General features: G+C 35.9%; 2 protein-coding genes across 2 annotated transcripts; both read left to right on the top strand.

The window, feature by feature from the left end:
- The first annotated feature begins 1,063 nt into the window (after positions 1-1,063).
- LOC103433672 (receptor-like protein 11) lies at positions 1,064-3,885 on the top strand. Its single transcript, XM_029101273.2, has 2 exons — positions 1,064-1,584; positions 1,702-3,885. The coding sequence occupies exons 1-2, from the start codon at positions 1,190-1,192 to the stop codon at positions 2,033-2,035; spliced, it is 729 nt and encodes a 242-aa protein (XP_028957106.1). The 5' UTR covers positions 1,064-1,189; the 3' UTR covers positions 2,036-3,885.
- Positions 3,886-5,334: 1,449 nt separating this feature from the next.
- On the top strand, positions 5,335-10,932 carry LOC103433618 (phosphoinositide phosphatase SAC8). Its single transcript, XM_070820673.1, has 20 exons — positions 5,335-5,612; positions 5,699-5,776; positions 5,926-6,053; positions 6,162-6,253; positions 6,401-6,458; positions 6,934-6,990; positions 7,159-7,190; positions 7,409-7,491; positions 7,594-7,700; positions 8,187-8,273; positions 8,389-8,466; positions 8,742-8,806; positions 8,998-9,096; positions 9,198-9,297; positions 9,421-9,529; positions 9,627-9,699; positions 9,788-9,881; positions 9,987-10,061; positions 10,470-10,536; positions 10,651-10,932. Exons 1-20 carry the CDS (start codon positions 5,456-5,458, stop codon positions 10,776-10,778), a joined length of 1,767 nt encoding a protein of 588 aa, XP_070676774.1. The 5' UTR covers positions 5,335-5,455; the 3' UTR covers positions 10,779-10,932.
- Positions 10,933-25,335: the final 14,403 nt, after the last annotated feature.

Below are 25,335 nucleotides of genomic sequence, written 5' to 3'. Positions count from 1 at the left end.
CCGCATGCATGTAGTTTTTTCTTCAAATATATGAAAAATTGTCATGTTTGCCATACAATTACCTCTTCCAGCCTTGGAAAATCCAAGTTTTTTTTAATATAAAAATCATTATTATAATTATATAGAATTTTTCTTACTTTATGAAATCCACACTTTTGGCTCAACTCGTTGGGATCATCAGAATGCATTGAGACTTTTATCTCATTTTTTACAAAAATACCATTGGTGACATCGTTAAAGGTAGCCTACCTGGTTTTCTTACAGGCTTAGTAACATGTCTAGATATTTGAGATGAATTCGCTCAAAATTGTAGAAGAAGAGGCGAGATATGAGAATGCTTAAAATATATTACGAATTCTGTCCAAGTCCGTCAAATTAGAGAGATTTCGTAGTGTATTTTAAGCATTCACAAATCTCACATTCCTCTCTAAGATTTTGAAGAATGGGTTACGCAAAATTTTACATAAAAATATCTAAAAATTAAACTCCATCAAAATCCATAAATTTCGACAAACCAATCAAGACTTCAAAATCAACTTCAACCCAAAAAAAGCAATCTCACAATTCCACAATGTCATGGATAAATCCAATTATATCATTAGTATCCTCTTATGTGACAAATTTCCACTTCCTTTCTAATAACTTAGAGGCTATTGTAAATTTTTCATCAAGGGTTGGTCAGGGGACTTATCTACATTCTTATTTAATCTTTTTTGTTGATGTAACTAAAAATATTCAATTCAATGATGGAAAGTTTTAAAGAGATATTGATAGTTTAATTAAAAATAATATATTTTGTAGATAGAAACATGATGTAGAAAGAAATAATAGGGGTTCATATTCACTTATCAATGTAAAAAGAAAAGAAAAAAAAAAAAGACCAAGACTTTAAAGTCTATAAGTCAACAAGTCAACCCAGCAATATCACAACTCCGTAGCCTAACGCTACATTTACAATGGCCCAAAGAATTTAATGGCAACCCTAGAGAGAACGTAATCATATCTTTTCAGATTATATTTTCTTGTGTGCATATATAATCATGATCAATACAATCCTCAACCATATTCTTTTACTTTTTTCCAATTCGCTGGCCAATGGCCATGCCTATAAAAGCCACCCAAACCATTCTCAGTTGTCCAATTGTTCTTTATTACTTTCTCCTTAGGCTTAGCAAATTGTGCCTGGAAAATGAAAGCTTTGCTCCAATATTTCTTCCTCTTATTCATGTTCAATATCTCCACTATCATTATTACCTGTGCTAATACCATCCCTGCAGTTCAACACCAGCAACTGTTGTTGCTCAATTTCAAAAAAACCTTTACATTTCCTGATTTTTCTCCTACTGCGTCCAAGTTCATATCATGGAATTCAAGTACCGACTGTTGTTCTTGGATGGGTGTTACTTGCAGTACTAATGGACATGTTGTTGGTCTTGACATTAGCAACCAATCTATCTCCGGTGGGATTGACAATTCGAGCAGTCTTTTTGATCTTCAACAGCTTCAAAGCCTCAATTTAGCAAATAATATCTTTAGCTATGGCTCTCGCATTCCATCTGCAATTGGAAAGCTTACAAACTCGAGGTACTTAAATTTATCATATAGCTATTATGACGGCGAGGGGAAAATTCCAGTTGAGATTTCACAATTGACAAGGTTGGCTGTCCTTGATATTTCTCAATCTTACAATATGTGGTACAGGCCATTTGAGAGCCCTAATTTAAGCATGGTCTTTCACAACCTCACAGATCTCACAGAGATATATCTTGATGGTGTGAATATATCAGCACAGGGGAATGAGTGGTGTCAAGCGATATCATCTTCACTCCCAAACCTGAGGGTGTTGAGCTTGTCTAACACTCTTCTTTCGGGTCATGTTGATCGGTCCCTCACCAAGCTACAGTCTCTATCCGTGATTCAATTGGATCGTAATGAGATCTCGGGTCCAATTCCAGGATTCTTTGCCAACTTTTCAAACATGAGGGTGTTCAGATGGGGTGGTAACAATATCTGTGCTCCAGTTCTCCAGTTCTAGGGTTCTTTGCCAATTTTTCAAAGCTGGCTTTCTTACATCTCAGTAGTTGTTCGTTGCAAGGAACATTTCCAAAAGAGATCCTTCAGGTACCTACTCTGAAAATTATTGACCTTTCATTTAATGAAGAACTTCATGGTTCCTTGCCAGAATTTCCAAACAATCGATCTCTTCGGTCCTTGGTTCTAGGTTTCACAAAATTTTCAGGGTTATTGCCGGAGTCTATAGGCAACCTCAAGGTTTTGGAAACAATTGATCTTGTAAACTACAGTTTCAATGGTCCAATCCCATCCTCTCTCTTTTCTCTTCCCTTGTTGGTGGAACTAGTACTTTCCCACAATCGATTCTCTGGTCATCTCAGTGAGTTTTCTAACGCCTATTCCAACTTAGTTAACCTTGATTTGAGTTTTAATAATTTGGAAGGTCCAATTCCTGCGTCTATCTTTAATTTTGGAGGGTTTGGAGAACTCTCTCTTTCTTCAAACAATTTTAGTAACTTTCCTTTCAATGGTCCTCAGCATCTGAAAAATCTGACCTTCATTGATCTTTAGTACAATAGCTTGCTGATTTTGTATAATGGTACCAATTCCTCGTACTTCTCATTTCCTCAAATTATGACACTGCATTTGGCTTCTAACAAGTTGAGAGAAATACCAGGTTTCCTGATAAACCAATCTGAATTATCTGAGTTGGACCTTTCGGAGAATCATATTCAAGGTGAGATACCCAATTGGATTTGGAGTTTCAGATATCTTTCCCTAAATCTTTCTTGTAACTCCTTGGTAACTCTAGAAGCTCATTTCACTACGTCTAATGTCATTATCCTTGACCTTCATTCAAACCAACTCCAAGGAGAAATCCCTTATACCTCACCAAATGCCATTTATCTAGATTACTCCAGCAATCATTTCTGTTGTAGTATTCCAGCTGACATAGGTGATTTCTTTAATCTGGACACTTCGTTCTTATCTCTTTCAAACAATAACTTGCGTGCATCATTCCAGCATCAATATGCAAGGGAGGTCATGAGCTTATTGATCTGTCCAATAATTCCTTGAGTGGTATGGTTCCTCGATGTTTGTTTACAAAAAAAAAAGGGTCTAGGAGTACTTAATTTAAGGAGAAACAACCTCACCAGAACTATTTCAAATTTTGAGTTTTTAGAATCATGTGGATTGCACACTTTAGACCTTGGGGAAAATCGGATTAAAGGTCAGTTTCCAAAATCTCTAGCCAACTACAGATCATTACAGTTTTTAAACCTTGGAAACAATCAAATGAAAGATGCCTTTCCTTGTTTGTTATTGAACATATCCACTTTGCATGTTCTTCTTTTGCGGTCCAACAAATTTTATGGATGCATTGCATGTCCCAAAACCAATGGCACCTGGCCAATGCTTCAAATTATAGACCTAGCTGACAACAATTTGAGTGGTGAAATACCGAGAAGATCTTTGGCAACATGGCTGCCAATGAGGGCTAATGAAGATGATTCCCTTGGCAAGGCCAAACACCTAAAATTTTTCTTTTGAGGATGGTATAACATTTACCAGAAAAGACTCAAGGATGGACATGGTTAAGATTCTAACTATCTTGACCTTGATTGATTTCCCATGCAACAATTTCAGTGGACCAATACTTAAGGAAATGGGAGAGTTTAAGTCACTATACTTCCTTAACTTGTCTTACTATTCTTTCACAAGCAAAATCCCATCGTCATTTGGCAACATGCATCAACTGGAGTTGTTAGACCTCTCACAGAACAAGCTGAGCGGGGAAATTCCACCGCAGTTGGCAAAGCTTAATTTCCTTGCATTCTTGAATCTTTCAAATTAATAATCAACTTGTTGGCAAGATCACAGCTGGTACTCAAATTTCAACATTTCCAAAAGAATCATTTACGGGTAATAAAGGATTATGGGGCCTCCGCTAACGATGGATAAGAAGGCAGGATTGTCACCCCCACAAGTAAATGGAAACCATCCAAATTCTAGACATGAGATTGACTGAGATCTTATCAGTGTCGAAATCGGATTTGCGTCTGGCTTTGCGGTTGCGATTGGGTCACTTGTGTTGTGCAAGAGATGGGGTAAATGGTATTATAGAGCTATGTATAAAATCCTTGTTAACATATTCCCTTAGCTTGAAGAAAGAATTGGTCCTCACGTAAGGCATGTTCAACTAAATTAGAGGTGGTGAAGTTGAAATGTTCACATAAAGCGTTTGGGGGTAGCGTAATTGGTAAACCCTCAAGAGACGCAACTCCTCCTACTTTGTTGCACAATTTAATGTTTTGCTTGAGAACTAGCAAAAGATAAGTTGGGTTACATATTTTGTATTTCTTTTTATCTAATTAAAGTAGCTCTGATTTTATGTTAAATTGCTGAAATTAATTAGTTTTATACAAGTTATGTAAAAAAGATAATTTGTGAACAAATAATGGAATTTGGGTCTTAAATGGTAGAAGCACAACGAATCACCGGGTGGACCGTGAGCTGTGATGGACTGGATTCAAAACTTTAGGCTGTCGTGCTTAGATTTAGGCTTGTAATTCTCAAACTTTGAGCAAATAAAGTTGGGTGAAGGGAAATTTGATTGAGTGGGAATGATAAGCTGTCTGTCATCTTCATTGGTTTTTTCCTACTTTTTGCAAGGTGACATTCAATTGTTGGTACAATTTCAAGTCAGATATGCTCTCTGATCTTGAGTTTGAGGTACGAAGTGACAAAAATACAGATGATTTGTTGATTGAAAGTTTTGAGAGGACGTATGCTATTTGACGGTAACCAAAGATGAACTGAAATGCCTTTAACCTTTTTGGGCTCTACTAGGTATCAGTCCTACCCTTCAGGGTGTGCTATACCTCATGCTCCGTCAAAAATGAAAGCATTCTTATACTATTTTAATTTATCAGAAAGGAGATTTGAATTCGGTTACAAGGGAATTCTACCCCAACCAATTGATTTAACCCACATTTATCTACTTCCAAGTTTCAACCAACAGAAAATTCTAGAAGTTAGTTACTGAGCACAACCCAAAATACGTGTACGCAATTCCAACTGTTTTCTGTTGACACAATCCAAGCGTCCATCTTTCGTTTTCAGCGCACAGACTCCTCGTCGCCACCGACGCCATCCCAAACGTCGCCACGTGTGTTCACTTCGGTCACGCGACGAACAATGCGGCTGTAGCTTATTACGGTACAATATCAGGTACGCAATCATCACAGCTGCCCCTTTCTTCGCCGCCAGCGGGCAATAATTAGAATAATCACAAATTATTAGGGGTGATAACGTCATTTTATGTCCTCAACACCGGTTATCAGCTGAAAGCCTGAAAACAGAGGGAGGAGTCGTTGGGAACTTAAAGAAATTTTCCAAATTGATAAACCATCATTTTCTTCTCCGATCAAACACGGCGGAAATGGACGGCGGTGGATCTTGCTCCGGCGGAAATTTCAAGCTCTACGAGGAGCTGGAATTGCAGGAGTTTCAGGACCAGTTCGTGATCAAATCGGTCGCGGCTCCGGATCGAGGATTCTCCATCGACCACCGCGACGGCATCATTGAGCCGCTCAACGGTACATAATCTTCCGCTTTTTCGGGCGAATTTCATTTTTTTCGCTGATTTTATGTAGCTCAATCAATACTCGTTTCTGATTGCTAGGCGATTCTTCTTCTTCTGTAAGTCCTTCGAAAACCTCGACGATATACGGAGTGGCGGGAACGATCAGATTGCTTGCAGGTAAGTGAATTGCTTTCTTTTACTTGCTTTTGAGTATATCGAATCGAAAATGTGAAACTTTTTTTGCTATAATTGTATCTATTTGTGTTTTGAATGGCTAAATTTCCAGGATATGGTGTTTGTTTGTTGAATTGATGTGTTTGGTGCAGGAAATTATGTGCTTGTAATAACTTCGCGGACGGAAGTCGGGAATTATCTCGGCTTTCCTGTTTACAGAGTAAACTCGATGAGGTTTCTGTCCTGCAATGAGGGTTTGAAGAATTCAACTGCTCAGGAGGTAAGGTTTTTGATTCATTTTGATGAGTGTACGAAGCGAATGTGAGGAGTGAGTTGGGATTTTTAAAGTTTGACTCTTTGCCTGAAAGATTGTGATGTGTTTGTGCAGAAAAAAGACGAGGCTTACTTCATGGCTCTTTTGAAAACAGTCCAATCAACTCCGGGGTTGTACTTCTCGTACGAGACTGATATAACACTCAAGTAAATTCTTATACCTTGAACTCAGCCACAGTTGAAAAGTTTTGTATCTGTTAAGGTTCCGAGTTGTCTCATGTCAATTTATGTTTCTATTTGGTCAAGTGTTGTGTTAGTTTATTCTAATTATATGTATTTTATCATTTCTACCAGCTTTCAAAGACGATGTAAGTTAGTTGAAGGATGGATGGCCAAACCAATATGGAAGCAGGTTAGTTGGAGACTTGGATTTTTGGGTTTATCGGTCAGGTGCATATAAGCATATTGTCCCGGGGTTTAGTTTATCCTCAACTCCTTCCAAGTAAGAGGGTTAATAGGGAAAAGAAAGGAACACCACCCTAAGGATTTGCCTACTTTTTTTTTGGGGGTATTATGCTTATCTTTTGTTCTCAAGCTAAAAAGTTTCAGCTCAATAAAGATGCCTTCTCAGTTCTTATCCTTGAAGACATGCCATCCTTTGTGCAATTTTTTCATTGTCAAGTGATCCCCCCTTCCCCTTTATCCAAAGGATTTTCTGTCGGCACTAGAAAGCATGAGTATCGAGTCAACTGACCCACCAGATCATATGGATGTTCATCAGTCTTTTCTTTTAATGTCATTTTATCCCCTTTCAAATGTTTGCTTTACTCTTTACGATCTATAACTAGTAATTGCTTGGTAGTTTTTAATTTTATTTGTGTTTTCAGGCTGACCCTCGATTTGTTTGGAACAGAAATCTTTTGGACGAACTGATTGAGTATAAGGTTAGACTTTCCATCTTCTAGGGCATACGTAGTTAAACAATTTGGAGTATTTTCTTGCTTGCCTAAGCCACTTTATGTATATCTTTAAGGAAGAAAAGCATTTCCAAAAGTTGTTAGTTATTCGCACACATATTTTATTGCTAATGCACATTAATTTTCTCATGGCAGCTTGATGGGTTCATTATTCCTCTACTACAAGGAAATATCCTGAATTTACTGATTGCTTATGTCTATGACTCTCTCTCTCTCTCTCTCTCTCTCTCTCTCCCCCTCCCTCTCCCTCTCCCTCTCCCTCTCTCCCCCTCTCCCTGTATGTGGGCATGCATATGTGTGCACATGTAAGGAAGATGGAGATTCTGAAATTATGTGAGTAATATATTCAACTGGGGAATTTTATGGTGTTCCTTAACCTACATTTAAGCTTCCAGACTGCAGAGCTAAAGCTAAAAGGCTCACCTGCCACACTTACGATAGTCTCAAGGAGGTGTACCCGACGTCTAGGTACAATCTTAGAGAGATGATTGATTCTTGTAATCACTTTTGTGTCTGTATCGGCATATTTTGAATGACCTAAACATGAAACACTGTAATGTGATCACTTAGGGACAAGAATGTGGAGAAGAGGAGCGAATCTTGATGGAGATGTAGCGAATTTTATTGAAACTGAGCAGTTGGTGGAGATTGAAGGTTTCCAGTCCTCATTATTGCAGGTAATTCTCATATGGAGGTTCCGAAAAGAAATGTGTGCTGAGGTATTATTGTATCAGAATATGTTTAGTTACTATTATGTCTTTGCCTAAATAGGACATTAGCTTATATCTTGGTGTCATTGTAACATGATCAACTAAGTTGGTTGAGGATTAAACTTTTGAGAAAATTATGTTCTGCGCTCCTTGGTGTGAGAAATATCATAATGGTAGAACTTTTTCATTCTTTTTTGAGGTTTAGGGCTGGCCCTCATATAAATGAAACTTTTGTACAGTTTAACAAGGACAGATTGGTTTTGCCAACTTTTATACATTTAGAGAACATTTTCGTTACAATACTTTCTAAACTTGCACACAGTGTTTCACGATTAACCTTTAAGACTGATAGTAGACTGGCAGTTTTGTCATAATTTGATACGAGAAGATTTATTTATCTATTCCTTTTTACTCAATAAAAATCCTCCATAATACTTTTGATATGTTTTTCAGATTCGAGGTTCAATACCGCTTCTTTGGGAGCAAATAGTTGACTTGAGCTATAAACCACAACTTAGAATTATTGATCATGAGCAGACGGTAATTTGTTGCCACTTGCCAGAGATGCAACTCCATCCCTTTTTACTATTTTCTTGGCTTCGTGGTACATACCACTTGTTAGAGTTGTGTTCTGAATTTTCCTATCAACTTGCAGTCAAATGTTGTGGAGCGTCATTTTTTTTATCTTTCCCAAAGATACGGAGAGACAATGGCAGTAGACCTAACTGATAAAGTAAGGGTTTCTATCTCTGTACACTGATTCACCTTCCATGTTAAGGCTGAAAAGTTTGCAATTTTTTCCTTCAAATTGTGTTTGTACAACAGAGTCACCATTGTGGCTCTGGGATGTGCGAAATAAGCAATGATGTTTATAATTCTTCCCAGCTGATTGCTTGTGCTACACAAGTTTTTTTGTTTTTTTTTAATTAAATTTAACATGTATGTAAAGTAGATGTTGTTTCATGGATTTCCAATTAATATAATTTTTCCTTTTATTGTTATTTGTAGCATGGTGATGAAGGTCAATTAAGCATGGCATTTTCTGCTGAAATGAAAAATCTACCAAATGTGAGGTAACAATTTGCATACTTATGTATGTAATTATGCTGGCCCCAACTGAATCCTTTCCCACTTCAAGTAGATTCCTTTTTTGTTTTCGATGTTGCTTATAATGAGTCAGTTCCATTGGTTGGCATTGGGAAAAATGTCAGAAATGTGATTTTGTTCTCAACTTAATAGTTACTACTTTGTGTTTTTGTTGCAGATACGTTTCATTTGACTTTCATCATGTATGTGGTAACTCAAACTTTGAAAACCTAAAGTTTCTATACGAGCAGATCTCGGAGCAATTTGAAAAGCAAGGGTAATGAAAACATAATATCTGATTGAATTAAGTATGCCAAAGTCTAGGTATGCTGGCTATATGTAATACTGTTTTTAATCAAAACTGCTCCAGCCGAGCAGATACTTCCTCGTAGATGCGAAGGGCAACATACTGGAGGAGCAGAAAGGAATTGTCAGAACAAACTGCATTGATTGCCTTGATAGAACAAATGTTACTCAGGTTTCTAAGAGAATTATGTTGTGCAATGGATCTTATAATATTTTGTGCTGATATTATATTCCATATGCCATAGCATGAGTAAACTGAGATTTAACATAAACAATTTACTTCTTTATTTTGTAGAGTTACTTGGCTCAGAAGTCTCTAGATGCACAGTTACAGAGAACTGGATTGCTGGATTCTTCTGAAAGCATTTCCATGTTTGCTGAAGATTATCAAACATTTAGAGCATGTATGAAATTCTTCGTGTCATGTATCCCATCTTTCATAAATGATCAGATGATGTCTGTAATGAAATTTTATCCTTACTCTGAACTCTGTTGCTTCAGTGTGGGCTGAGCAAGGTGATGAGATAAGCCTCGAGTATGCTGGCACTTATGCCCTGAAAGGGGACCTGGTTAGGTAAATTCAACCTAAAATATGACTTGATTCACGGCCAACATGTACTTATCCTTTTTTCAAATCATATTTTGGACCCATTTTACCGCAGATACGGGAAGCAGACATTTGGAGGAATAATCAAAGATGGGATGAGTGCTCTTTCAAGATACTATTTGAATAACTTTCAGGATGGCATTCGGCAGGTAATATGCTCCTCTTTCTCAAATATTGAGTATCACTCATCTGCATGAAGGCGAGTGACGTCTAGTTGTTTATAGTTGCTTAAAATAAGTCTCAAATTTGTTCAGGATGCTATGGATCTTGTCAGTGGCCGCTATACAGTCAGAAGGGATACTTCACCATTCCGGGCTGAATCTTTTTCTGTAAGTATAATGAATCTTTCTGAGAAATTGAAGTGCCTGAATTCCATGTCTGCTTTTATCCTGCTGTTATCAGTTATTCAGATCATGTTACAGTTGGTAGGACAAGAAAATCTTTTTTGGTTCATCTTCAAGGAACCTCAATATTTTAGTTTAAGATGGTTGCATCTCTTGAAAGTAAATTTAGTAAGAAATCATGCCTACTCTAGCAAATACGAGCATTATTAAATGGATATATTTGTAGTAACTAAAGGAAAAATAAAATTCAATTCTGGCAAACTTGATGTTTCGTTGGCCAGCTTGGCATGTAATCATTGTTAGGTGGCCGTGAATGAAAGTAACTTGTGCCACTTTTAAAATGACTTCACTGAGTCTATAGTCAAGTTTTAAATGTGAGAACAAACATTGCAGTTTCTACCGGTGGCATCAGCTTTGCTAATTGGAGGGTTGACACTGACATCCGTCACACTTCAGCAAGGTATTACTGTTATTTTGGTTTTGCCTAAAATCTTATAGTCCATGGAACTTTGTTCTCAATTGTGAGTTCTGTTCGATCCACTAAGACGCGAGAAATTTCAAATCCTACTTGCAGCTGGTCGAAATGCCCAGCAATATATGTCTTCTGTTCTTTTGGCTGGGGTGACTGCTGGAGTAGCGGTAGTGGTGAAAGCTAACGGAAGGCAATTCTGTTCGAGACCTCGCTTGTGCAGACTTGTGTAACATTGTTCATAACTCGTTCAAACGGTAGTTTTCGAAAACTCTGCAAAATGTATTACCATGACGTTACCGTTGTTGCAAGCCTTGTAAGTTATGAGATAAAGAGAATTTTTACAAGCGATTTATGGTTAAAATGGTAAACTTAAGTATCTCTTAAGACATTGTGTGACCTAGTCCAGTTTCCGTCTTATGCTGCTATCTATGCGCAAAATGCTGCTACTACCATCATTGAAGAGCCTCACATTGTGGTTTCATTCCTAATGAGCCGAAAAATAGGGCTAGATCCACTACTTGTGCTAGCGACCTTCTTTCTTGGGTAGCATAGAATTGGGTTACTTCTAATCCCAAAAAATAGTGGGTCCCACAAAAAAGTAGCAACTTATGCAAGCAAAATTTTATCACTCTCTTTACTTACGACACTTATACTCTCATTCCATTTTTTTTAGATCTTTTTTCTTACATATTTTTCTTGCAATTTGGCTAATTAAATTTCAAATTTATTTAACATTCATGGGCATTGGTGAGTGAAATTTTCAAATAATTTTTTTTTCTTCAAAATTGTATGATACTAATTTACCAATTCGTGCTAGGTAAATTATTGTGTAGTACGTGAAAATCAAATTATTTCACAAGGCAAAGTGGAAGTTTGTATCTTTCAATAGATAAGATTGAGATAAGAAAATCTAATCCAATGAATTGTTCATAAGTGATGAAATTTAACTTTGTTAGAATTTGAACTTTTTTAGGTTGAAAGGTTCATAAAAAAAAATTAAGATAACAAGTCCAAAAATCAACTTAAAAAAAGTTAACATGAAAAATAAAATTATCACGCAATAAAATTATTACATAAATAAATATATATAACCCTATATAGAGTCCAAAAGAAATAACTCTTCATTAGAAGAGATTCTTTTATAAAGTCCTAAATGTTCCTCGAAACTCTAAAATGAGTTATATCTACTACTTTTCTAGCCCTATGTAAAGCCCCTCACTGTAATGCTTTAGAGCATCCCTAATGGGGGCTTTATCTTCCATGAAGCTATTACATTTCTAGCCTTAGTGAGAAATTTCATCCCCAATGCGTCCGAAAATGAGATTAGATCTACCATTGGGGCTAACAACTTCCTTTCTTGGGTAACATAAAATTGGGCTACATCTAGCCCCACAAAACAGTGTGTCCCACAAAAAAGTAGGAACCTATGTGAGCAAAATTCTATCACTCTCTCCACTTACAAATACACTTATACTGTCCTTTATTTTTTTTTTCGTTCTTTTTTCTTACATATTTTTTTTTTTTTGCAATTTGGCTAATTAATGATTGTTTTAAATTTCATAAGAACTAAAATTTCAATTGATTTAATGTTCATGGGCATTGGTGGGTGAAATTTTTAAATAATTTTTTTTCAAAATTGTATGATACTAAGTTACCAATTGGTGTTAGGTAAATTGTTGTGTTGTATGTGAAATCAAATTATTTCAGAGGACGAAATGGGGTTTTGGATCTTTATGAGATTGAAATAAGAGAAAATGCTCAAAAAAAAAAATTTAGATAGTACATCAAAAAATTAACTTAAGAAAAGTTAACACATACCAAAAAAAAGGAACTTCAACGAAAAATTTCTGTTACTGTTTACTTTAACGAAAAATCATATCTTTACACAAAAAATCAATCACAGTACTATTCATTTTACCTTTTATTTTGTCTTTATCGTTTAAACTCAAAGTTTTCAAGCCCTATTAATTAGTTTTCCTAAAAAAAATTATCACATAATCAAATTACTACCTAAATAAATATATAGTCCGAATGAGATTTCTTTAGATTGATCGCCTTGCCAACTTCTTCTCCCGCCGTCGTCCCAACCTCATTTCACACCGGTGGCTGGCGAGTCTCCCACCAGCCCCACCAAATTCTACTCCCGCTATCACCCCAACCTCATTTCACACCGGTGACCATAATCTAACAATTGAAAAAAATAAGAGCCTCCGTTCTGTTGAGTTTGAAAAGCTTATTTGTGTGGTCAACTTAGTAGCGGATTTCAAGCTGTCCACTCCCTTTACGAACTGGAAAGCAAGTTGGGTAAATTAAGAGGAAATATGATCAAATAAAAAAGTAAATGGCGAAAAAAAAAAAATTGCAGGAGATGTGGGTGACTAAATGGCGAAGGATTTGATGGGGAGATTTTTCAGTGTGATCGGAATATGAAATGGTATACTACGTGTTATTATACAAATAATGAAATACATATGTTAAAAAATAAAAAATTTCACCATTTATATAAAAATATATGATATATCACCTATTTTTATTACAATAAAAGAGCGGGTGGGCTATGTAACTTAATTTTCAGTTTTTATATTTTAATTAAGGGTATATGTGGTATGATAAATTGTGTGTTTACAGACGATCAATTATTGTGTTTGATGTGCTTAAAAATTCATGTGTCACGCGAAAGATAAGTAGGGAAAAATGCGTGGGAAAGTAGTTAGCATTTCTTGTATATATACTTGAAAAATGATAAATTAAAGAGAAATGTTAGAGCAAGTCCACCGTTGGACCTTGCTCGGGGGACAGGCGAGAGGAAAAGGCCTGAGGGTCGGTGGGTTCGGCTCGAGCGTTGGGCAGCCCGAGTGAGGGTGGGAGCCCGAGGGCCAGGCCCGTGACGGATTGCCAGCCCTTCAGCCCGAGGGGTGTGACGTCAGGCTGAAGCCATGCCTGGCGTCGGTCCTTTTTTTTATTTTTTTTGTGTCAGGCGCGTGTGGGGGCGCGTCAACCGACACGTTTTCAGAGTGAATGACCCGCACGCAGTGACCGTTGGGAAGCCACGTGGCTTCCCACGGTTCGTTCGATCCCAACGACTCTTTAATATGAGCCGTTCGATTTCCAACGGTAATAAAAAAAAAGCTGATTTAATATCAACCGTTCGATCTAAGATCAACGGTTGATGTTAATCTGCTTTATAAGTTAAAAAAAAAGAAAAAATAGTTTTAAAATTAATAATATTTTTTATTAATAAATTTTATTTAGTATTATTTTGTAAAAAAAAAAGTTTTAAAATTAATAATAGTTTTAAAATTAATAAATTTATTTAGTATTATTTTGTAAAAAAATAATAATAATATTTTATTGCCTATTGCCAGGGCTATTCAAGTGCAACGGTGGAGATGCAAAAGGCAGTTATTGTTCATTAAGGCAGTTACTGTTCACATGGTGGATTAAATAATGGATTGCATGGGGGGGGGAGAGCTCCAAGGGTGAAGTTGCTCTTAAAGGATTTTTTTCAAAAATGGACTCTTTATGAATTCGGTGTCATCTTATATTTTTAGTACAATATTTATAATATTGATATTAAAATTTTTGATAAACTATAAGGTGACAAATAATATATAAACCATCTTAAAATCAAGATAAGAAAATTCTCTTAACATTTTTCTAAATCTCCTGGATACGACACTTTCACGATAAGTACTGCAAGACTTCATAATCAATAAGTCAACTAGTCAACGCAAAAAGCAATCTCATAATTCCAATTTCTAATTTTCAACACTCTGAAAAGTTTTCCACTTGCCCTGCCTGAAGAAGTACGATCATTTTCGCAAGAAGAAAAACATGAGCATGAATTTAGTGCAAATCCCAGAGAACACTTCCGTTTATCAAAGTAGGTGCTGATCGATTTACATGACGTATAAGGTCATATTCACCTAAAATTTTATTATTAGACCGCAAAATCAACGGTAGCGATGAACTTATTCTATACAAATTACTTTCTTATAGAACACTACATGATTAGTGAATATTGCTTAAAGTAAAAACTGTACAATCAAAATCATCAGAGTTTTTCTTGATAGCGATTTTCCCATGCCTCGTACTCGTTTCTTTGCCTTTATACATTTTATTAATACATTTGATATTATCTACACTAAGAAATGTGAGAGTAGGCTAAACCTCACAATTGATTTTTGTTTCTAATAATTTTTGCTCCTTTATGTTTTTCTTCAATATATTTTCACAATAATGTCTTTTTTCATGCTAGCAATGTTGGAGTGGATGTCTCATTATTGTTTTAATTAAAAAAAAACATATTAATGGTAAAAATAAAATAAAAAATAAAAAATCTTGCAGTAGTTTCCAACGCCATAGCCTCCGATTTTGAGTGGGTTTGGTAATGTGGAGGATTTGGAAGGAGACGACGATAGTTGGGCTTCTAGATTTGTGGTGTGGAAGACCTGGAAGGAGGAGATGGATGTTCGTCGGTGCAGTGGTGGTGGTCGGTGTTGAGCGGGAATGGCTGGGCAGTGGGCCTTATGGCTTTTCAAGTTTCATTTTTGTTGTTTATGTTGTAGCCTATTTTATCTGACAAGGTTGGGGAATGTGTGTGTGTTATCCGTCCTACGTTATATCTTTATTTATAGTAATAAAAGGAGAGAAGATATTCCTCCATCCCCAAAGAATACAACTTGTAATAGGAAATGATAAATAGAATCCAATCTAATCTAGGATTTACACAATCACACTTAAACTATGAAAGTTTACAACACTTTCCTTGAGCGTGTAAATACTCAAGGTAGATTCAGCATCTTGCAGAAGTTGAGGAAGTCGACTCGTCGGCACTGATTCTAAGGAACAACGCTTATTCTCAATAAGGTATGAACTTGCATAAATAAGTGTGACAACCCGTCTAAAATTTTTACTATATTTTATATTTTAGTTTTTTTGAAAAATATGAAATGATCAAAATGCCCTTAGATGGTATGTGTCAACTTTCATTGACTTAGTAGTCAGGACACGTATGCGATATTAATTAGTATATTTTCATAGTACTTGTCATTACAAACGACACATACGTAACGAAAATTGGAATCAGAAAGATTTTACAAAACAAGTATCAATCATTTTATTCAAAGTAGAGGGAAAAGATAATATCACTAAATATAAAATATTAATAGTAGAATATAATAATAATAACATAAGAAAAAGAGGAAGGGTGGAGAACCATCGAGAAAAAGAGAAAGAAGGGAAAACAGAAGAAGGGGGAAAAGGAGAGGGGAGGCCATTTTCTTCTTCTTCCTCCCTTACTCACTTCACCCCTATAAAACAATTTTCAACATAACTTCCTCATACGATAAAGAAATTACACGAGGCCGGAAGCTATACTTTCGTAGCAAAGCCGTCTTCAATCTGATACCATACCTACCCTTTGAAAACCGGTGTATAAAGAAATCGAGGGCCAAACATATTGACGTTTTCCAACGACTTTCCTTCGATTTCAGCCAACCCCGCTGGAACCTGGCCTCAACCCAAGTGAAAAGAATGATTATTTTCCCGTGGGCTCTCCTCTAGCGAGTTGAATCGGAACCGTGCAAGAAGGATTGGTTGCATATTTAGGGAAGAACCTTGAAATCTTAACCTCAATTTGGTTCTCTTTAGAAATGTAAGAGTTGGGTTTGTTTTATAAGGATTAATGTTATTCCATAATCAAGGCTAGATACATTCGAATATTTAGTGTGCCATATTTGTCCTACCCTTGAAGAACATTGTTGAATTTGAATGTGTTGTAGCCTAGATTTGTGTAGATAATTAGAGTTCTAAAACTACCGAGTGATCCTATATTTTTCCATGGCATTGTCAAATGTTGATGCTAAATATTTGATTGGACAATGCTATTACTAGAGTAGTTTATGACTCTTGGTTGTGGTCATTGATTTATTGGTGGTTCTTTATTTCATTCTTTCAACGGATGAAGAGCTTAAGACTGCTAAGAATTTATATTTTTGTTTGAGGCACTTGAATAAACCGTTTGGTTTTCTTGAATGTTATAGTTTAGGGATTGCATGTTATTCTATGGCCTGAGAACTAGTTCCTTGGTATCAAACATTATACCTATTCTCTAATTGAATATAACTATGTTTTGAGTTCAAGATCAATTTAATACGGCGGGTCAGGTTCTTGTGGTTTGTTTGGCATGCTTATTTGATTAACTAGTGCAAATAAATGTAATCAAATTTAGTGAAGTTATAAATATACTGGATTCTATGTGAGGTGGCTGTTTTCAAACTATTATATGCTAAATACATAACTACTTGTACACAGAAAATGTATGCAGCTAGTTTTATCTGCCTATGTATCAAATTATACGTATCTTCCTCACTCAATTTCATTATATACTCTAATTGGATTAGTTCTAACGAACCATTTTATTTTATAACTAGTCCAGCTAGTTATAATCAGTGAGGACTTTGGTACAACAGAAAATGTTAAGTTTGTGACCTTCGCTAGATTGCTCTGGTCACTAGTGTGGATAAGTATGTAAATGGATAGAGACAGGGAAGCAAACACAAGATGTACGTGGTTCACCCCGATTGGCTACGTCCACGGAGTAGAGGAGTTCTCATTAATTGTGAAGGGTTTACACAAGTACATAGGTTCAAGCTCTCCTTTAGTGAGTAGAAGTGAATGATTTAGTACAAATGACATTCGGAAATATTGTGGGAGAATGATCTCCTTTTATAGAAGAGTTTCTAGCTTTGTTCTGACATTGACACGTGTCGTGTTGTGATTGGCTTCTGATGTTGACACGTGTCGCGCTGTGATTGGCTTCTGATGTCGACACGTGTTGCACTGTGATTGGCCTCCTGGTTAGAGGGAAACTCTTCTGGGTCCTTGACGGTATAACGTGAAGGAATTATTTTGAAAAACATGTTCATTTGAGCAACATCATATAGCATGCAATTAACAATTAAAAGGCGGAATCATGCTTGTATGTACTCAAAAACAAAACATGACCATGAAATTCAAAGCCTAGTAGATTGGTGAACCAATAATCAACTCAAAAATAAGTGAGTTGAAATTAATACCTTTGTAGATTCCTCTTTGCATAAGCAAAGGCTAATCACCCAAAGAGATAGGGCCTTCATTCCTTGCTTCTTAGATCCATGGATTTGGATGGAAGAATAGGTTCTCCAAGTTCCCAAAATTGAGAACCTCTAAGTCTCTACACCAAGGAGAGATTGGATGATGAATGAGTGACCTTGGAGGATTAGATGACTAGCTAATCACCTCCAAGGTGTTGGCCTCTTTAGAGAGAAAATGGAGAGACAATTCTCACCCATTTTCCCCAAAAATAAACCCTTATTTCACTTAATGAATATTTGGCTATAAAGTCATTTATATAGTCACTTCTTTAAGTGACCTAAATAACCAAAACCCTAATTCATTCCTTATGGCCGGCCATTTAGGGATTTTTGGGCTTTTGGGCTTTAATGAATCTTTATTCATTAAATTGTCATACAACTTAAGTTAATGGGCTTGACGTTCGAAGCCCATTGGGCCTTAAGGTCCAAAACTATCCCGTGGTCTTTAACGAACTTATTCGTTTGATTAATTAACATATTAATTAATCCTTGCCATAAATAATTAAACCATTCAATTAATCTTACTCATTTCATTTATTTCGTCCATCTCTACCTTACACGGTGTACGATCCATTAGGTTCCTTTTAGCGAGGTAGTGGGCGATTAAAACCATTTTACATCGATTGTGAATTGAAACTATTTTCAATTCTCCCTTTAGTGATTACACACGTTTAGGGCTTCCACAAACCATGAGTGACACCTAGTCGTATGTCATGGTTACCCAAGCTAATCAGAAGAGGTGGAGAACCTATTCAGTCTGGGATTACAAATGCAATACGGTCTTTCTCTAATCTAATACTCTTGACCACATTGTTTGGTTTGATAGTTTATTTTCTCATGTCTACTATCCAATGTGTGTCTTGTGCTTATATGATTACCTTGAATGTGATTAGGAACACATTCCCAAATCTCATTCATACTCTGGCCAGAGATTCAAATCATATCAGAGAGTATTCTCCCTCAAACAGTTTGAAGGTTAGAGATCCCTTGTTGCGCATTCACTTGTCTCCATAGCTAAGCGGCTTGACCCCAACGATGCCGTGGACACCCTCCTGGTGGGATGACTTTGACATAATCAAAGATCAAGGTCTTAACCACAAGACAACTATGATGCCTCAGGTCAAAGGACTACTTTGCATTATCCCAACCATGAGTTCTCATGTGACATGGAATATGAGAACTCTTCATTGATCGCGTTCAGTGAACTCATTCTCTATTGAGCACCTACCGCACTTGTCTTGATGTCACACACACCAATGATTCGAGACTAATCACTCTCCCTGAGAGAAGACATAGTACGTACCGATCTTGACGGACTGTCAATGCCCAATTGGCAATCCTATGATCAGGAACGTTTAGGATGTGTCTACGAAAGAATGGTCTCAAGAATCTAACTTCATTAGATTACATTCTCCCAATCAAAAATTCCTTGGACTTTATTGTTTAAGCATATAACATTTATATGAGACGGCTCAAACAATAATGTATGCCCTTTATATGTAAAACTAGATTAGTTTAACATGTGAAATGTCCGTAAAGTATCATCACATGATTGGCTTTAGGGCACATTTCCAACAATCTCCCACTTGCACTAGAGCCAATCAGCTTGATCATCAATGATGATATCTCTTCTGTAGTCATTTCATAAATGGCTGAATAGTAGGCCTAGGCAGTGGATATCTATATGTGTTATCCACAGAAGCAACCTTGAGAATAACAACGTCACCATTATACATGATTCTCAATCATGTGGTTCAGTCTCTCATTTGTGTTCGGATCTTGATGAGACCTTGATTCCCAGGCTTGAGTTATCGCCCCATTAGTGTCATACACTTTCTGGTTGGAACCGAATAGAGAGTTCATAAATGAACTTTCCCATCCAAACAACATTGTTGTAAACTTCTATATGGCAATATATCTTGCATTCATAATGGAACACACTAAAGTCATTACTTTAATGTTTCCATCCAAATATCTCTTTACTCATAATAAAGAGATATCTGTTTATCTCTTCATTCATAATGAAGAAACATCCAATGATGGATTAGATTCATAATCTAATACATTTACGCTTCCATTACGTTACTTTGATTCTTCCTCGATCTTTGAGGAATTTATCCTTTAGTATTTCTTAAATACTTAAGGACTCACTTGACAGTTGCCATGGTTCTGATCCTGGGCTTGCACTGATATCATCTTGTACCGTTCTAGGTACAACTCATATCAATGTTTTTCATACAATATGAAATACATAAATCACCTTTCTGCGTATGCATAAAGGATTCTATTTACGCATTATTTCTTTGGGAGTCAAAGGGGCACGTTCCCTTTGAGAAGGGCAACTTGCTAGTCTTACTAGAGTCATCCTTCTAATTGAAGTTTATCATCATATGAGAAACTTCCTAGCATCCATTGTCTATTATTAGGGATTGATATAATCCAATTATATCATGAAATATATCATTATAGATTTCCATCCCATGTATATAGACTATATCTCCCATATACATTCTATCTTCATATAATGTATTAAAGTCATAACTTTAACGAAGAAGTATTCTTTTCATTTCCAAAATTAATATATCATATATATTTAAATTTTTAGGAACATGATTAACTCCCACTAATCTTTTGTAAAACTAGTAAACAAAAGATTCATTTACATCTTTATGAGAAATCAAACGATTTGATCATTTTTCTCATAAAATGCAAATAGCTCCCACTAACTTGCTAAGATCCATGATGGATGGATCTCTACAACTTTCATGTCTTGTGATTCATAGTTTTAGACATATATTATCAAGACTATCTTAATAATGGTTTCGGAAACCCATATTATGTCAAAACATTGGATCACCATTTAGTTGTAGCTAACAATCTTCGAATTAATTGAAACTAAGACTACGTCAAAAATGGTTCCTTTAAAGTTAACCATTCTCTTTGATTGTAGTCACCTTAAGCTACCAATTAGCTATGAAGGTTTCATTATTTCGAGTCAAATGGTACTTTACCATTTCCTTGAGTATATATCGTATATGCACTCAATGTAGTCATAAGGATTTTCATTCTTATTTCTTTCGAATTAAGAGGTGCAACTCTATGACATAGTCATAAAGTTCAAAACCATTCAACTGAGACGGTTTTTAAATCCTTATCGACTACCTTGGAGCTTGTGGTATAGGAACTAGGTTGTTATATTTGTTGATTACTTTCTTGTCTCTCAAAGAACCCATTCTTTGAGTTCTATCTCTCGTTCATTTGCTTTTAGGCAAATCACATTGTAGAATTACAATGAACTATCCAACAAAACAACATTTGTTAGTTGGTTTATAGAAGCGATATCCAAAAGTTATTTTAAGGATATCCTACAAGATTATTATCAAACAAATATTGCTTGTTAGCACACAACCCCAAATCTTTAACATGCTTAAGATTTGTCTTTCTTTTCCAACTACATCTTATGGAGTCATGAAAATATTGGAAGATCTTCTCATTGACAATCATATTGTTTTTAGAAGTATATATCCTATATATGGGTAATAGATAACATCTAACGAACTAAATCTTATTCAAGTTCGTTCTTCTCCTAATGGAGAAATACATTATCTTATGATGCTATTTTCCTTGATATCTTTCAAGGAAACTCATCTAAAGTGTTACCTTTCCTTGGATCAAATCTAAGGAGGTAAATACTTTAGACGTCTTACTCATCAACTTACATTACTTGAATTCTTTGAAACATTTTGCAAAGTATTCGGACTTGTGTTTATTCAAAATAAACTATAGTCCAACCGAGAGTGATCTTCGGTAAATGTAATTCAACATGAGTAATATTATGTTTGTGGACAAGTGCCACTAACATTTAAGTGAATTAATCTCAACAACTTTGTGATTCTTTCTTCTTTCCAAAAGAATAAAGATTCAAACATTTTGCCTCTATACAATTTTAACAAGAAGGTATTGGATCCGGATCTAACGATCCAAAGCATCCATCTTTCACCAACTCATAACTTATGTTTTTAGAGGTATCACAACTTTAGTTGGGATTAGTCACTACCTTGCAACCTTTTGGGTTTTAAGCATCATTATTTTCTAAACAGTTAACACCACCATATTATCTCTACTATAGAGATAATTAATTAGATTACCATAATCCAATCATTGATTAATAAAGAACATTGTTTTGTCAAACAAAACATTTATCCATTTCACATAGTGACTGAATTTAGTTCCTTAAAATTGGAATACAAAGACAATCTATGTTTTTCCAATTTCTTTGGTAGTTCATATGAGGAAGTAAGTACCATCTGCTTTCGCAGAGATCTACATTTGATTCACGTTTCGAATGTGAAGTACTTTCTCTTCTCTCATTTATCTTCTACTTCTTATTAGCCACACTTTTACAACGATTGTAAAACATAGTCACTAATACAGAATCATGCATTCAAGTAGAAGAACCAACTGTTTTGAACTATTCAAGAACAATTTACAACACCTTCGAAAGGTGTGTCCTTGACACTTGCAAGACATTTCTTGCAAATACCCCTTCCAATATCCATCCTTTCATAAAGAAAGTTTGTTCCCTTGGAGTTATTTATCTTCTTTATTTGACTTTCACCTTTGACTACATTAGTCATGGTCCCTAAACTCCCACTATCTCTCTTGAAACCTTTTTCAATTGTGTTATACACATCAAACATTTTGGAGAGTATGTGGTTATTGTTCACTATATAGTTTACAATAAACTTAGTGAACGATTAGGATAGGGAAACAAAGGTGAAGTCCTTGCCTAGTTTCCGTCTCGTTTAAGTGGTTTATCACTTCAACATTCAATGATTCAAAATCATCATAAGTCCATGTTAATGGACTATTTTTGTCAACCAACCATTATGTTCTAAACATAATTACAAACCTTCAAGAGTTGTACAAGGCAACTCTCATTTCTTCATACAACAATTTGTAAATGAAGAATCATGGCACATTTAAGTGTTCATGCCTTTGTGCTTTCTTCTCAAGTTCTTTGTTCATTTAACAAAGAAACAAGCACTAAGTGTTTGCATTGACTAAGAGTTGTTCAAAGCAACTCCTATTTCTTCATACAACAAATTGTAATTGAAGAATTATGACATTAAAAGTGTTGTCCTCTTTATGATAGACCTTTTCTAACATATTCTTCTAATGATACATTATCAATAGGAAGATTGTGAGGATGAGACTACTTAGATACATATGCAATCCTTTTAAGACATTCTTTGGGATTGTGGTACCTAAGTCCGGAAACTAAAACATTCGGTTTTGTCAAGTGTTGGATAGCGTTTGCAAATATATTGGTAAACAAATACATAACGAATATAAATTGATTGATTTTAAGCCATTTGATTCGGGTCTTTAAATCAAAATAGCACCACCCACTATTTTTGGCAAATTCCATATCCCTCATAGGAATTCGAGAGTTTTGGATGAAACTCCTAGTAGGTTATGGGAGGCTCACTATTACCAAGCCCACCTCACGATGATACGATATATGGCTAGCAACAATAATAATGAGAGAGTACGCTTACTCATTTGCAACTCATGCAAGTACCCATCTTATTTGGCCTCTAGAGAATGTAACCTCACAATGATATGATATTGGTTCCATTGCACTTAGTTAAGTTCTTCCCACCATGCTTAGTGTGTGAAGGGGTTCAAGAATAGCCTCACGATGATACGATATATAGCTATCCTCGTTGCCTACACTCACCTCATCATATGTATATGGATTCCTCCTGAGTATAAGCATGCACTGTGTACTCCCCCATGATAGGGTGAAGCCGGTGTACAAGTCATAAACGATTGGATCCCACCACGGTGGAAGGCCACGAAGAGATATTCTAAACATCTCTCGCTTATCAACTTAATATTGGTTTGGTTGAGGGTTTTAGGTCTCATCACATATAAACATACATTTTAATCTCTATTAAAACTATTTTGGTCCTATAACAACTATTGGTCCATCTCATTGTTTTAGTTGTACATAATACTCCCACTATGCTTTTAAAACGATTTTTAAAGCAAGAGTATATGATACTACTAACATAAACTTTGCATTCATTTGATGTGATTAGGAACACATTCCCAAATCTCATTCATACTCTGGCCAGAGATTCAAATCATATCAGAGAGTATTCTCCCTCAAACAGTTTGAAGGTTAGAGATCCCTTGTTGCGCATTCACTTGTCTCCATAGCTAAGCGGCTTGACCCCAACGATGCCGTGGACACCCTCCTGGTGGGATGACTTTGACATAATCAAAGATCAAGGTCTTAACCACAAGACAACTATGATGCCTCAGGTCAAAGGACTACTTTGCATTATCCCAACCATGAGTTCTCATGTGACATGGAATATGAGAACTCTTCATTGATCGCGTTCAGTGAACTCATTCTCTATTGAGCACCTACCGCACTTGTCTTGATGTCACACACACCAATGATTCGAGACTAATCACTCTCCCTGAGAGAAGACATAGTACGTACCGATCTTGACGGACTGTCAATGCCCAATTGGCAATCCTATGATCAGGAACGTTTAGGATGTGTCTACGAAAGAATGGTCTCAAGAATCTAACTTCATTAGATTACATTCTCCCAATCACAAATTCCTTGGACTTTATTGTTTAAGCATATAACATTTATATGAGACGGCTCAAACAATAATGTATGCCCTTTATATGTAAAACTAGATTAGTTTAACATGTGAAATGTCCGTAAAGTATCATCACATGATTGGCTTTAGGGCACATTTCCAACATAACGTTGACCGGTGCTCAATAGTTTCGGGATTGGTCAAGTATGGTACAAACAGCTTTTATATGTACTATTGACTTTGTATTTTGGTATACAATTTGAAAAGGGTATGCTTATAGTAGATGATTACAATTATATCTAAAGTATATTGGTTAGTAATGTCATGGCCTGTATAGATATCAATAGTTGACAAATTCAATTTGGTGTGATTACCATTCGATTAAATACTTCACTTTTATACGTATCATGTGGTTTGCTTAAATGGTAGAATGATGTCCCATTATACATAAATATCTATACGCATGCCTATTCTGAAATCAAAATTGAGTTGATGATTCATGTTCTGAAGCCATATGTATATATGTCGCATATGCATAGACAAGCTATACAAAGAAAGCATATAGTTTGTAATAGGTATTCTGATTACATGTATGTAGTAGTATCTTGCAGTAGTCATATGAGTTTATTTAATAGGTGAACTACGAATGGCTTGATCCTTATTTAGGGTATGTAGGTAGTCTAACGAGGATGTTAGATGCAGCCATAAAATATACGAAAAATTATTACGCAGTTGGTTCTTGAATTACGCTTTGTACATATCCCGGAGACAGGGTATGTTAGAGATATAGGTATTTGGTGATGTCATGTGTCGATCCTGGACGTATGTCAGGATCGGGGTGTGATAGTAAGTCTCACTAAAAAACCCTAAGGCTATGGCAAAAATCCGAGTAAGGACAAAATCCATAGTCTAAGGAAAAATGCGTGAGAAATGCAAAAGTTAAAAGAAACGTCTACTAGACGTCATCAGGGATATGACTAGCCTAAGGTGGGTGCCTCGTTAAAACCTAGTAGGTAGCAAAAACC

Source organism: Malus domestica, chromosome 04, assembly GCF_042453785.1.
Source record: "Malus domestica chromosome 04, GDT2T_hap1".
In the NCBI taxonomy this organism is placed as follows: Eukaryota; Viridiplantae; Streptophyta; class Magnoliopsida; order Rosales; family Rosaceae; genus Malus; species Malus domestica.
This window is presented reverse-complemented; position numbering and strand designations above follow the sequence as displayed.